The sequence below is a fragment of the Rissa tridactyla genome, chromosome 4 (assembly GCF_028500815.1).
Source record: "Rissa tridactyla isolate bRisTri1 chromosome 4, bRisTri1.patW.cur.20221130, whole genome shotgun sequence".
Taxonomy (NCBI): domain Eukaryota; kingdom Metazoa; phylum Chordata; class Aves; order Charadriiformes; family Laridae; genus Rissa; species Rissa tridactyla.
In genome coordinates, this window is record NC_071469.1 from 76538933 (window position 1) to 76551895 (window position 12963).

The 12963-nt window shown below is 58.0% G+C and overlaps 1 protein-coding gene and 1 long non-coding RNA gene across 2 annotated transcripts in view; one reads left to right on the forward strand and one right to left on the reverse strand.

Annotated features, from left to right (window-relative positions):
• The window catches only part of LOC128909257 (uncharacterized), a 74805-nt gene extending 70720 nt beyond the window's left edge, over positions 1-4085 (reverse strand). The window contains exon 1 of the long non-coding RNA XR_008466311.1: positions 4021-4085. This is a non-coding gene — a long non-coding RNA (uncharacterized LOC128909257). The remainder of the gene's footprint in view (positions 1-4020) is intronic.
• Positions 4086-8381: 4296 nt separating this feature from the next.
• On the forward strand, positions 8382-11801 carry IRX3 (iroquois homeobox 3). Its single transcript, XM_054200664.1, has 4 exons — positions 8382-8603; positions 9013-10135; positions 10693-10759; positions 11449-11801. Exons 1-4 carry the CDS (start codon positions 8382-8384, stop codon positions 11501-11503), a joined length of 1467 nt encoding a protein of 488 aa, XP_054056639.1. The 3' UTR covers positions 11504-11801.
• Positions 11802-12963: the final 1162 nt, after the last annotated feature.

A 12963-nucleotide genomic window follows, 5' to 3' on the forward strand; every position in this document is an offset into this window, starting at 1 on the left:
TGGGGTGGGACTCCGCGCACCCCCCGTCCCCGTCGCCTTGCCCGGCCCTCCGAGCTCCCGCCGTCCGTGACCCCTTCGTAGGTGGAGAACGGTTCTCTCCCCCGGCGCTCCGCCGCCCGCCCCCCCCAGGGCCATCCCTCACCCACCACATCATCCATTTCCAGCCGCACCTCTGCCACACCGGGCCCTAGTTACCGCTCCGGTTTCAGGGCTGCACCGGTGGGACAGGAACCCACCCACTGCCGGGGCGGCCGTCTGGGTCCCCCCCTGCCCCCGCCGGTCTGGTGTCCCCTCCACAGTGAAAGGCCGCCGCGCTTTCAGCCTGGGGAGTGTTTCCAGCCGTGGGGCAGAGGCACAAACGCCCCTGGCACACACCGGGCTGCCCTGAGGGTGTTTCCTGTTCTTTTGGGGAGAATCCTTCCTTTTCTTTCTTTTTTTTTCACGCCTCACATTCAAGGAAGTGTTTAAGAATTGCCTAAAAAACCCCAAACAACCAGATTTAGAAAAATGTCACAAGACTCTGTGTCCCTAGTTTATAGCTGTTATGTCTGTTATGTCTGCCCGTGCCTGCCCACACCCGCCTCTCCCGCACAGACCGGCAGCTCCCGCCGCCTCGTCCCCCCCGCCCCTCGCCGGTGCTCGTTGCTCTCCCGGTGGGATCGTCTCCTCCCCGGCACGGCACCGCGCGGCGGCCGCCAACCGCGTCGGCCTTCGCTCTCCCTACGCCCTCAGCTCCGATTTTGGGTACGGGGTGACACTTTACACCGCTCCCGCCCCTCACCGAGGTTGTACCCTCGGCCCGTGCCCCGGTGCCGGCCGGCTGCGGGCGAGCAGCGCTATTGGAAATCAATGCGTGTCACCGGCCCGGTAATGACGGCAGAGCTGTAAAAGCCGGCCACGGAGAAAACAGCAGATAAACCGGGCCAAAGGCCGCCGATACAGGGAGCCCTGGTCATGCTCCCACTCATCTCCTAAATCACTTCCCCATCCCCTTTTATTTCCAAAATACACCGTGGACCCTTCCCGGGGGCCGGGCGGGCCCAGGGTCCCGTGCGCCGAGGAGTTTCTAAGAGCGTATTTCCTTCGCTAAGTGCTAACACCATCTGGTTATCCGCGCCGGGGAGGTTCTGTTACCCGCCCTCAAGTGTTTTTTTGCAGCTCGGCTCCGTCGTGGCCGAAAGCCGAGGGGAGCCCAGGGCGAAGCGGCGCTGCTCCCGGTGGGGCAGGCACCCCCCGGCCCGGGCAGCGGCAGGGCTCCCCTCAAACCCGCTCCCCGCGGTTTTATCCGGCGTTATTGCAGATCCAGCCTCTTCCACCAAACAACAGATGCAGCCTCTAATGCAAATATTGCCATTTCCCTGCTGAATTAGCCTTGTCACTTAGCCCAGAAGCTGGCAGCGTTAAGCCAGCTTGCATTTTAATTTGGCCCTGAAGTTACTTATTTCATTATTGATCAAACATAATGCTGAATCAATGTTCATCTTGTTACCTGGGCCATTTCCATGTAATACAGTGATAGCACTGCCTGGAGTTACTCATTCCCATCCCAAAGTGACTTTACCATAAAATCAATGCTTGTTTGTTACTGATATAAGGCAGCATCCGTGGGATGAAGAGCAAATAAAACAGTTACGCCATCGCGATCTAAAAGTTTGGATGGAATATGTACGTGAATAAAGACTTTGATATTTAAATGTATTTTATCGGCATCAAATCATCCTACCCAGGCCGATGGGACAGAAAATCTCAGGCTGCGAGATGACGGGCTTTGATACTGTAGGTGTTGCCATTTGTAAACGCTACCTGGGACCTAATGGGGGAATCGTTTGTAAACCAGTGTATCATTACACAGCAGATGTGGGCTGTAAGCTCTTCCGGGCAGGGACTGTTTTGGAAAAAAATAGTAATTAATACAATAGTAATTAATGATTGTGTCACAAGATTAGTCTCCGCGCAGTGTTATCTTCAGTGCAGCTGCTGCTCCTTTTCCTTGCTTGCGTTTTCCCCTCCAGCTAATAAACCCGGTTGCAAATTACGGGAGGCTGACCGCATCCCCGGCTCTCCCGGACAGTGCTCAAACATCCCACCCGGGGCATGCCCCGCTCTGCTTCCACCCACACACTAACAGCGTCCAGGCGCGTCGTTCGAGTCGCATGTCCCTCGCACGACGCGCCGCCACGTCCAGGTGTCCCCATTCCGGAGGGCGTCACCTCCCGGCGGGCTGGGGACGAGGGAAGAGGGACGTGGTTACCCGGCCGGGGAAGCCGAAGGGGCACCGTTCCCTCGGGACCGTCCCAGCGCGGCGGCCCCGGGGGGGCGGTCGGTGCCCGGGGCGGCCTGAGCCCCCCGCGGTGCCGGGGAGCGGCTGCCGCTGCACCCCTGCCGGAGGCTCCGCCGAGGGCGCACCGGGGGACGGAGCCGCAGGAGGGAAATAATCTGGGTTTAAACCCGCTGGTAAAGCTCGGGAAACCCGGGATACCCCCAGCTCCGGTTTACAAAGGCTGCAGCCCGCCGGTACAGCCCTCCAGCCGCGGCGGGGGCGGCCCTTGCCCGGGCCGGTAAGAACCGGGCGAGGAAAGATGGGATGGAAAATGGTGAGGGGAAGTTTCCCACAGTTGTGTGCACTTTCTGCCCACTTGTCCGCTGCCGAGGGGCGGCGGGAACGTTCCCCGCCGGGGGTCGGAGTCAAAGAGCCACACGGACATCAGCAAGACACAAAAGCCACTCATTCCGATGGAAAGTCTAAGCGGGTGCATAAAATATATTGGCATAAAATTAGTGAATTGCACTAACAGATTGTAAATCACCTAAACGGTCAAACCACAGATATGAATCACAAATTCCTATAAAGATTAATGTTTCCTAAGATTCACAGCAATTATGCATTTTTTGGACAAAAGCCTTCTCCCAACCTCTCATTCCTGAGCGCTGCTTTTTTTCTGAAGTCTTTCCAGGTTTCCGTGGGGTTTCTAATGAACGATTTACCAAAGGAAAGGTTTTATTAACACCTCTAAAAACTATAAAGTTTAAAGGGAGGGAGAAAGGGAGCAGATAGGAAGTTAGGTAACACAATATACTGACCTATTGGCAACCATCCGAACGCAAATCAGCAACGCACCACAATGGTGGGAAAAAAAAAAAAAAAAAACCACAGAAAAAAACCAACTCCGAGAAATGAGAGGGGAAAAAATAACACCAAGAGGCCAGCTTTGCCCAGGCAGGGCTGAGGCTGCTGTTCAGAGCTGCCCCCGGTGCCTTCAGCATCTGCTGATGGCCCCTTACCTTTGCTTTACCCCCTTGTGGTACACAGTGTAGTCTGGTGTGCTTAAAAGCAGCAGAAGAAGGAGAACACGATTGCGAGCAGAAAGGGGACATTATTTCTCGAGGAAATAGGCTGGCAGGAGGCGTACGGGACTTCAGGTCTCTCAGGCACTATTTTTCCCTTCTCGCCTCTGTGCAGAACTGGAGATAATAGTTGGGGCTGCAGGTAACGGAGTCTGTTCTTATTCAATTTCCCTAAATGGCCTGGAGAGCACTTAAAAGCCCGGAGAGCTTCTGGCCAGCATTTTCTTATTAACTAATTTCACTTCGATCCTATTAAAGTGTATGCTTTATAACCTTCAAATGAACCTCTCTCCCTCCTCTCCCTCTCCCTTCTAAAACAAAGCCATTACCTTTTAATGACAGAGCAAAGCTTTTAAAAATGTTGCTCCCTCCTTTCCTAACATCGCAGGACGCATAGAGCACCTACTGCTGCTGCCCCCCCAGCACCCAGGGGGGGCTTGGCCTAGGCTCAGGGGTCCCAGCGCCCGGGAAGGAGCGGCAGAGCCAAGGGGAGCCGTGGGCAGAGGGCGCTAGAAAATAGGATTGGGGAGATTGGCTTTATTTCGCTTTGGGAAAATCTCTGCAATAATGGGTTTTAAATGGATACATATATTTACCATTTCAAACGGGTTCTGCTGTTTCCTGGTAACGCTCACCACAAATGGTAATAATAAAAGATGAAGTATTTTTTCTCACCTTAGGTCATTAGATTTACAGACAAGGTACTAAATCATTTTAGCTCCCCAAACCTTGAAGGAAAGGCGTGCACGCACTCCCGTCCCCTTCTCTTCTCCTCCCCCTTCCGAAGAAACCTGCAACGGGAACGGAGACAAAACAGTCGCCGAGGCTCGAGGAATGTCTCCCTTTAATAGTTTACTAATACTAATAATAATTTTTTAAAAAAGTTGACGTTGGCTGCAGAGCGCGGATTGTCAGTGGCCTCGTCCCAAAGTCTCAACATGAAGGGTCATTAATTGTGTTTTCTTTCCAAATCATATGTCACTGCAATTAACAGATTCTGATCAAGAGACTCCTTTCAGATTGATTCCATATGTGATAAGGAATGTGCAGCTTGTTATCTATCTGTCGCCTTGGAATTATGGAAAAGCTTCAAACGTGTAATTTGAAGAGTCTTTTACCCAGCGCTTTGATCTTTCCCTCTATTTTTTTTAACTCTTTTTTAACTGCGGGCCCTTCTCCTAATCCCACTTGTTTGTTGAACCCCCCCTTCCCTGGGTGGCTGCGCCCCGTCCCCGCGTGTGCCGCGGCCGCCCCCGGCCCGGACCCCGGGCACCCCCCGGGAGCCCGCCTGAGCCCCGCAGCCCCGCCGGCAGCTCTCCCGCAACTTCCAGCAGGCAGCCGGGCCCTGCGGCAGAGAGACACCCCCGGCCCGGGGCCACCGTGTCCCCCGGTCCCCTCCGCCGCCCGCGGTGACCTGGCGGCAGGGCGTCAGCGATGGGAAGCGGGACGGGTGTCCCGGGGGAATCGGTGCGGGCGCTATGCTGCCCCGGCCCGGCACCTCCTCCCGGAGCCGGCTGCGGGCTCGGGGAAGCCCCGCGGCAGCCGGAGGCAGGTTTGGTTTTAGCTCTGCGACCGTGTGAGCCAGCCGGGAGAGGAGGGAGGCGAGGCCGGGGGGAGGGCGGGCGGTGGGGGGGTGTGTGTGTTTGGGGTAATAAATCAGGAGCCGCTCTCCCGGCTTTGACAGGTCCCGGCCAGAAGACACGTGTCTGTCCGGCCGAGGAGCGCTCCGCCGCCGCGGCTCCCCCCGGGGGCGGCGGCGGCGGCCGTCGGACCCCGCCGCTCCCCCCCGGAGGACGAGCCGGCTCCAGCCTCCCGCTTCGCATCTCCCTCCGGCCCCGGACCGGCAAAACGCCTCCCGTTCGGCTTCGCTTCCCCCCCCGCTCGCTCCGCTCGCCCCGCCAGGCTCCGCTCCTCGCCCCGGCCCCCGCCGCAGCCCGGCCCGGGGCCTGTCCCTGTCCCGGTCCCCGCCGCGACCCTCCCGCCGCGACCTTCCCGCCGCCAAAGGCGTGCGGCGCTTCTCGCCGTGGCCATCGCTCCCACACCCCCGCCCCACCCCCGGGAAGATGTCTCTTCTCCTCCCGCTCCTCCCCCACCCCCCCGGTTGGTGTCTTCTCCGCTTTTTTTCTTTTCTCCCTCCCCCCTCAGCCGAGAGCCGCTTCCCTGCGGATTTCTCCTCCCGTCCATTTGGTCCGGCTTCGTTTCCTCTCCGTTTCTTTCCCATTAATAAACCATCCCTCACCCTGACCTGGATCCATTCGCACCCATAAATTTCTCGCCTCCCGTCCGCCGCCACTTCCCCGCGGCAGCCCCCGGGGACCCCCCCGCTCCCCCGTCGCCCCGGCCGCTCCCACCCCAGCCCTGCCGGCGGCTCCCGCGGGGCACGAACTCAGATTGATCGTCGTGTTGATTAAAAATCACCAAATAACCCCGCCAGCTCCGACACCCCGTGTCAGCCACAAAAAGCCGGATCCGGCTGTGTGGGACACGCGTGTCCCCCGCGCATGGGGCACAGCCCGTCTGTAAGACCAACGTGGCGAGCGCGACTGCACCAAACGGCGACTGATTTGTCCGGTTTTTCGTAGTCGTCCCTTCTCTCTCCGAGGCAGATATTTTTAAAAGTTGCGGTCTGCATCCCACCTCCCCGTCGACCCCCTCAACATCCCGTCGCCCCAGCCGAGCGCTTCCCGCAGAAAAGTTTAAAGAAAATCAGGACGCCAGGTTCGCTGCCTGTTTTCCTTTTGAATTAAAAAGAAATAAACTTATAACTGAATTTAATATTGTTATCTCCCTCGCATTATACTATCAAAAGCTATTACAGGAGCAGCGTTGAATAGAAGAAAATAAATTCCTCCAACCCAGAGTTGTTTTTGCACTAGATTAGCAGATAGGAAATGCTATAAAGATGAACTTAATACGATTAGAGATGTTTCCTACAGATTTTCATATATTGATTCAGGGAATTTTAATTCTGGAGCTTGCTTTGCTATAATCCGCATTTATTACAAGCTGATATAGTTTTATTATAGCAAGCTATCAAGGTCGATTCCTTTAACTGCATAATCTGACATGAATTTCATTTTTAAAGAAATGTAGTTATAAAAATCCATACTGTGGGCACAGTGGTTATACTGTACCTAAATCATATTTTAAAGGCAGTAAATCCAGAGAGTATTTAGGAGGAGAGGGGAATATGGTTAAACGTCTCTCCTCCAGGCTCAACTCCTCAAAAGACCCTTCAAACTTTTATTTTATTTATTTTATTTTTCTAAATTTAAACAGCGAGTATTTAAAAGAGCAGGTAACGGTGGCAGGTTCGGGTCCCCTCTGCCCGGCCCGCAATGGCAGCCCCACAGGTTGTACGAACTTTTCCCGTCTCCCTCCAGCCGCCCCCAGCGCCCGGCAGGAGCGGAGCTGGGCGCACTGGCGCTCGCCAGAGACGCGCCGTGATTGAACTGTATTTTAACTACTCTTAAAAGGCTAAATTGCAACTCTCACGCTGGCTTCGGAGAAGGAGGGGGGGAGGCGGCAAAAAAAAAAAAAAAAAAAGAAAGAGCAAACCGTAATTTAAAATGTGTTGATCGTAAAAAAAAAAAAAAAATCTTATTCGGTAATTAAAACGTATCTTGACTCCTTCCCAATAGCTCCTTACAAGCCCGTGCCACTGCTCCCTTTGCAAATGTTGCACGTACCAGGTACTTCCTTCTAAGCCTTGTAGTGATTCAGAACAGAGGGAATAAGCAAAATGATCATAAATTTCCTAATTAGAGATTTCGCACCAAGACAAAAAGGTGTTAATGAGTTTAATTCCAGTGCCTGTCATTGTCCCTTTTTTCACACCACTTATTTACTAATGGCCCAGAGGGCTGCTCCCGTCTCTCCTTTGTTAAGATTTTAATTTGCCTTCTTTTCTGCCTTTGATGTAAAATTGTGACCTACAACTCTTTGAAGTCCCTTATTAGGAGGAAAATTAACTTAGCTTTTCCACTGTATCTGCCCACTGTTAGCCCAGACAAAATGTAGAGAACTCCTTAAAGATTCAGTACAGTAGGAAAATTTTCAAGGTAGCTCTGGAAATGCAAATTTTTTAAAAAAAATCTAATAGACTTTTAAATCTATATTAGGAGATGTAACCCTCGCCAGGGCCGGAGAGCGGGAAGGGAAGGAGGGAATATCTTAATAAAGAAAACAAAATGAACCCGGTCAAGGAAAGGCTGTAAATTTGAAAACCTGAAAAGAGAGACGGGAGGGGGGGGGAGAGCCTTTATTTTTAAATGTCACAACTTTTTCCTGTCCCTCTCGTGTGCCGCTCACAGCTGACACCCTGGCTTCCTATGCTCCGGGGGAGGGGGGGGGGCCTATGAAAGAAATTATATCTAAATCTATCTCTATATAATTAGAATACCATGAGGCAGGGTTAAACCTTTGTAAAACACACAACTGATTGGCGATCGCTAAAACGAGATTTGAAAGCAACTCAAATAAAAGATCGCGACGTCAGTAAACAGATTTAGGGAAAAAAAAAAAAAGGAAGGAGAAAAAAAAAAGAAAAGCAGCTAGTGACAAACCCGGCGAGAGCGAGCTCTGGGCATGAGAGAGAGAGGGAGGCAGAGGGAGAGAGAGAGACTTAAAAGAAATAGGAGGGGCTTGTGAGAGACTAGAAATGTCAATCAGAGCCCAGAGTCCCAATAATCTCAGGCAATCTGTTAGGACCTGACCTGGGTCCACTCAGATCAATAGGAAAAGTGAGAGAAGAAAGAAGCGATCGGATCGTTTACCGCAGCGGCCGAGGACAGGAGGGAGCCCGCGGCCTCCGCGCACCCCCGGCTCCCCCCCCCCACTCCCCAATGTCCGCCGGAGTTTGCGGGAGGCGCTGAAAGTGCGGGCGGCCGGCGAGGGCGAGCGACCCGGCTGCCTCCTCCGCTCCCGGCCCTGCTACTTTCTCCCCTTTCTCTCTCCCTTCTTCCTCTCTTCTCCCCCCCTCCCCTCCTCCTCCTCCTCCTCCTCCCCCCCTCCTCCCCTGCCCCCGCTCCCCCACCATGTCTTTCCCCCAGCTGGGCTACCAGTACATCAGGCCGATTTACCCGGCGGAGCGCCCGGGGAGCGGCGGCTCCCGCGGCGGCGCCGAGCTGGCCCCGTCCGGGACCCTCTCCAACGTCCTCTCCTCCATGTACGGCGCTCCCTACGCCGCCGCCGCCGCCGCCCAGGGCTACGGAGCCTTCCTGCCCTACGCCGCCGAGCTGCCCATCTTCCCCCAGCTGGTAAGAGACCCCCCCAGCTCCCCCTCGGGGCTCTCCGGGACCGGGTTCGCGCTGGGGATCCATCGGGGAACAGCCGGCGGGGGGGGGTGGGCTGTCAAGGGGGGACGGGGCGTTATCGCCGCCCTGCGCCGGGAGAGCGGCCGGAGAGAGGCAGGGATGGAGCGGCCACCCCGCGGCTTTGCCCCCCCCTCCCGCCCCGGTCCGCCCGCAAGGTTTGACGGCTGCGGGGACGGGCGGCCGCCCGGGGAGCCGGCCCTTTCACCCGGGCACCCCGAGGGCAGCGCGGCGGAGCGGGGAGGCGGCTCGGCCCGGTGCGGAGCGGGCTCGGCTGCCGGTGCGGGATGGAGGGGCCCCGGGCCGGGCCCCGGCGCGCCGTCTCAGCCGGGCCGCCCCTTCCCTCTCGCTGCAGGGCGCCCAGTACGAGCTGAAGGAGAGCCCGGGGGTGCAGCACGCCGCCTTCCCCCACCACCACCCCGCCTTCTACCCCTACGGGCAATACCAGTTCGGGGACCCGTCGCGGCCCAAGAACGCCACCCGGGAGAGCACCAGCACCCTCAAGGCCTGGCTCAACGAGCACCGGAAAAACCCCTACCCGACCAAGGGCGAGAAGATCATGCTGGCCATCATCACCAAAATGACCCTCACCCAGGTCTCCACCTGGTTCGCCAACGCGCGGCGGCGGCTCAAAAAGGAGAATAAAATGACCTGGGCCCCCCGCAGCCGGACGGACGAGGAGGGCAACTCCTACGGGAGCGACCACGAGGGGGAAGAGGACAAGAGGGAGGACGAGGAGGAGATCGACCTGGAGAACATCGACACCGAGAACATCGAGAGCAACAAGGACGAGCTGGAGGACGAGCTGCAGGACGCCGACCTGCTGCACTCCGACTCCAAGACGGACTCGGAGGGCTCCGAGGGCTTCGAGGACCTGCCCGGCTCCGAGGAGCGTTACCTCAAGGCCGCCGAGGGGGAGCCGCACCACCTCCGCCACCACCACCTCCACCACCACCATCACCACCACCACCACCACAAGTGCGAGCTCCCCGCCGCCGCCGCCCCCCCCGCCGGCCTGGAGCCCCTTAAGCCGCCCCTCCAGCCTCCTCCGCACCACCTCTCGCCCCCCTCCTCAGCCTCCTCCTCCGCCGCCTCCTCCCCGACGGACGGCGCTTTGGCCGGCACCCTGCCGAAGCCCAAGATCTGGTCGCTGGCCGAGACGGCCACCAGCCCGGACAACCCCCGCAAGTCTCCCGGCGGCGGCTCCCCGCCGGCGGCCGCCCCCCAGCCGCTGCCGCTGCCCCCCCCGCCGCCCCACAGACTCGTCTCCTCCTGCCCCCTGGGCAAGTTCCCCAACTGGACCAACCGCGCCTTCCCGGCCCACCACCACCATCACCACCCGCCCCCGCACCCGCTGGCCTTACTGAACACTCCCCACCTGCTGGGGCTGGGGGCCGCCCCCGCCGCCCCCCCCGCCACCTCCGCCGCCTTCCCGCGGCCCGCGGACCAGGCGCAGAGCGCGGAGCCCGCCGGAGCAGGTGACCGCTGAGGGACGCGGCGGGGACGGGACGGGACGGCGCTGCGCGGAGCGGCGCGGGAGGCCCCGCGGCACCTTATGCGTGCGGTCGAGGCCGGGGGCGGGGGGGGGAGGGGGGGACGCCGGCCCCGCGGGTTTCTCAGGCTGCCCCCGGCCCGGCCCGGCCCGGCCCAGCCCGGCCCCGCCGTCGGGGCGCAGGTGGCGGCGGGCGGGCGGCCGCGGGGCTCCCGGGGGTGGCGGCGGCGGCGGCGGCGGGGGGGTGCTCCTCGCCGGGTTAGTCTCAGCCCCCGAGATTTACCTTCCTCCGACGGAGATAATTTCTGTTGCTGTTGTTGCTGCTCAAGTCGTCTTTGTGGGAAGGACCCGGCCGGAAGGCTCGCTCCGGCGCTGGGTTATTGTCCTTCTGACGGTCACTCCTGCAGCAAAGCGGTCGCTTGGTCGTATTTGCAACTTGCTGAGAAGAGATCTCGAGTCTAGAGGCTTATTTCAGGGATGGGGGGGGGGAGTAAAACAGGGACTATAAAGGAACGCTTTTTTTTTTTTTTCTTCTCTTTTTAGATCGATCTAGTGCCTTGGAAGTAGAGAAAAAGTTAATAAAGACAGCTTTCCAGCCAGTGCAGAGGCGGTAAGAGATTGCTTCCTCAGTCTCCTAAGGATATATAGAGGGAGTTGTAAATGGTTAGCTTATTTTCTCCGCTGCTTTAGTCCCCTTTCCAGGGCGGTTTCTTGTTCTTCCTCTGCGTGCGCGGTGGGTTATTCTGATTATCTATAGATATATTTTTTGCTGTTCTCTCTTCTGGAGCTGGCGAGCGCTTCCCGCGGGCAGGCCGAGCTGCGGTCGGGGTTGCGGGGCCGTGCGGGGACCGAGCCTGGGGTCGGGCCGGGCCGGGCCGGGCCGGGCGGGAGCGCACCGGGGACCTCGAGCACCCCCGGCCCGCCCGGGACCCGCCGGTGCCGCCTGGCCCGAGGGGGAAATACAGCGGCAGTAGGGAAAGGATAAATAATAATAATAAAAATCCCCCAGCTAATACGAAAGCTGAAGGGGATGAACCTTGCTGTCTCGAGTTTGGCGTAGTCGGCACTGAAATAAATTACTCTTTTGATTGACCGAAACCACGGGGATCGGGCCCGTGATATTTTCGTAGCTAAATAAATTTGCTATAAGCCACTCTGAAAACTTTTTCTTTTAATTTATTTTTTTTTTAAATAACAACAACAAAACCAGTGCTACCTACAGTTAAAAATATTGTGCCAGTCCAATCTGACTAGAAATCCTATTAAATATTTTTTTTTTTCTGTGTCATTTTTTTCCAGGCCCCAGAACCAACTTGATGCCGCTATGGTTCTATCGGCGTTGTCATCATCATAGTTAATTTTTTTTATTGTTGTTGTAATGATTGTAAAAAAAAAAATCTCTGTATAGTTACAACTTGTAAGCATGTCCGTATATTAAAACTAAAAAGGAAAAAAAATACCCGCTTCTGTACTATCATCTGGATTAGCTGAGTTTGTGAGGTTTTTTGGAAGTCCAGTGAGAATTAGGTGTTTCGATTTTTTTTTTGGTTGTTGTTTGGTTTTTTGTACATACGGTAAAAAAAAATGTACATATGTGTGAACCAAATTGTACAAGAAAGTATATATTTTTGGCTAATAAATAAAACTGTTGCCACTTTGACTACACTCTCTCCTCCCACCTCCGGAGTTATTTTTCTCCCCGGCCCTCGCCGGTCGCTGGTTTTCCGCGCTGGGGCGGCGGCGGGAGCGGCGCATCCTCGGCGGGAGCGGGGCTTTTCCCGCCGGCGGAGCGGGGCCGGGGCCGGGGCCGGGGCCGGGGCCGGTGGCGGCGGCGATGGCGACGATGTCTAGAGCCGCAGCGCCCCCTGCAGGCGCCGCCGCCCCGTCCCGGTGCCCGCCGGTCGGTGGCGGCGAGGGAGGGGTGTGTGTGTGTACTGCGGGGGGGCCGGTGCGGTGATCCGTCGCCCCCCCCCAGGACCCGATTGCCGGGGGCCGGCTATTGATCCCCCTCGGAGCGCGGCGGCGGCGCGGGGGGCGCGGGGGGTTGTTCATTGAAAGGAAACTTCGGGGGTCGCGCACCGGAGCGGCGTTACCTCCCCCGCCTCTCCCCCCACTCCGCGCTGCTGTGCGCATCCCGAGGGTCGGTTTTGGGGGGCCGCCGTGCCGCCGAGCGGGCCAAGGGCTGTCCGCCACCGCGGGGCTACGCGGAGCGGGCGGCGACGGGGCCGGGGGCATCCCCCCTCCCCACCCTCCCCGCTCCCGGGGGTTTGCGCCGGACGGGAGTTACCGAGCGAGAGGCGCAGAACCGGCGGGGAGATCCGCGCCCCTCCGCGCCCGCCCCGCCGGAGATGCCCCGGGAGCCGCCGCTTCCCCGCGGCCGCCAGAACTTGTCGCCTCGTTTCCTCGGCAAAGCGCTGAAAATCGGCCCCGATGCCGGGAGGGGCCCGGCCGCTCCGAGCGGCGCTGGCCGCCGGCGGGGCGGGGGGTCAGCCCCGGTCCCCTCCCGCCTGGCAGTCAGATGGAAACCATCCCAAGGTGGTGGTTGTCGGGGGTGTGTGTGTGTGTGCGCTCCCCCTTCCTCTCCCCTCCTCTCGTCCCAATTTACCGCCGGGAATCGGTGCCCGCGGACGGCGGGGCTCACCCCCCCGGCTGGAGGGGGCTGCTCGGGCAGGTAGCGCTCACGGGCCGGTCCCTCCTGCTTTTGTTCCCAGGCTCTTCCTTAACATCTCTGTCTGGGGGGAGTGTGCCCCCACCCTCTTCTCCTTACAGTCCTGGAAACGGCATAATTACCGAAGTGGTGATTAAACAGCTTTT

Coding starts and splice junctions, on each gene's coding strand:
- IRX3 (XM_054200664.1), top strand. CDS start 8,382: ATGTCTTTCCCCCAGCTGGGCTACCAGTACATCAGGCCGATTTACCCG. Junction 8,604..9,012: donor TGCCCATCTTCCCCCAGCTG/GTAAGAGACCCC, acceptor CTCTCGCTGCAG/GGCGCCCAGTACGAGCTGAA. Junction 10,760..11,448: donor TTCCAGCCAGTGCAGAGGCG/GTAAGAGATTGC, acceptor ATTTTTTTCCAG/GCCCCAGAACCAACTTGATG.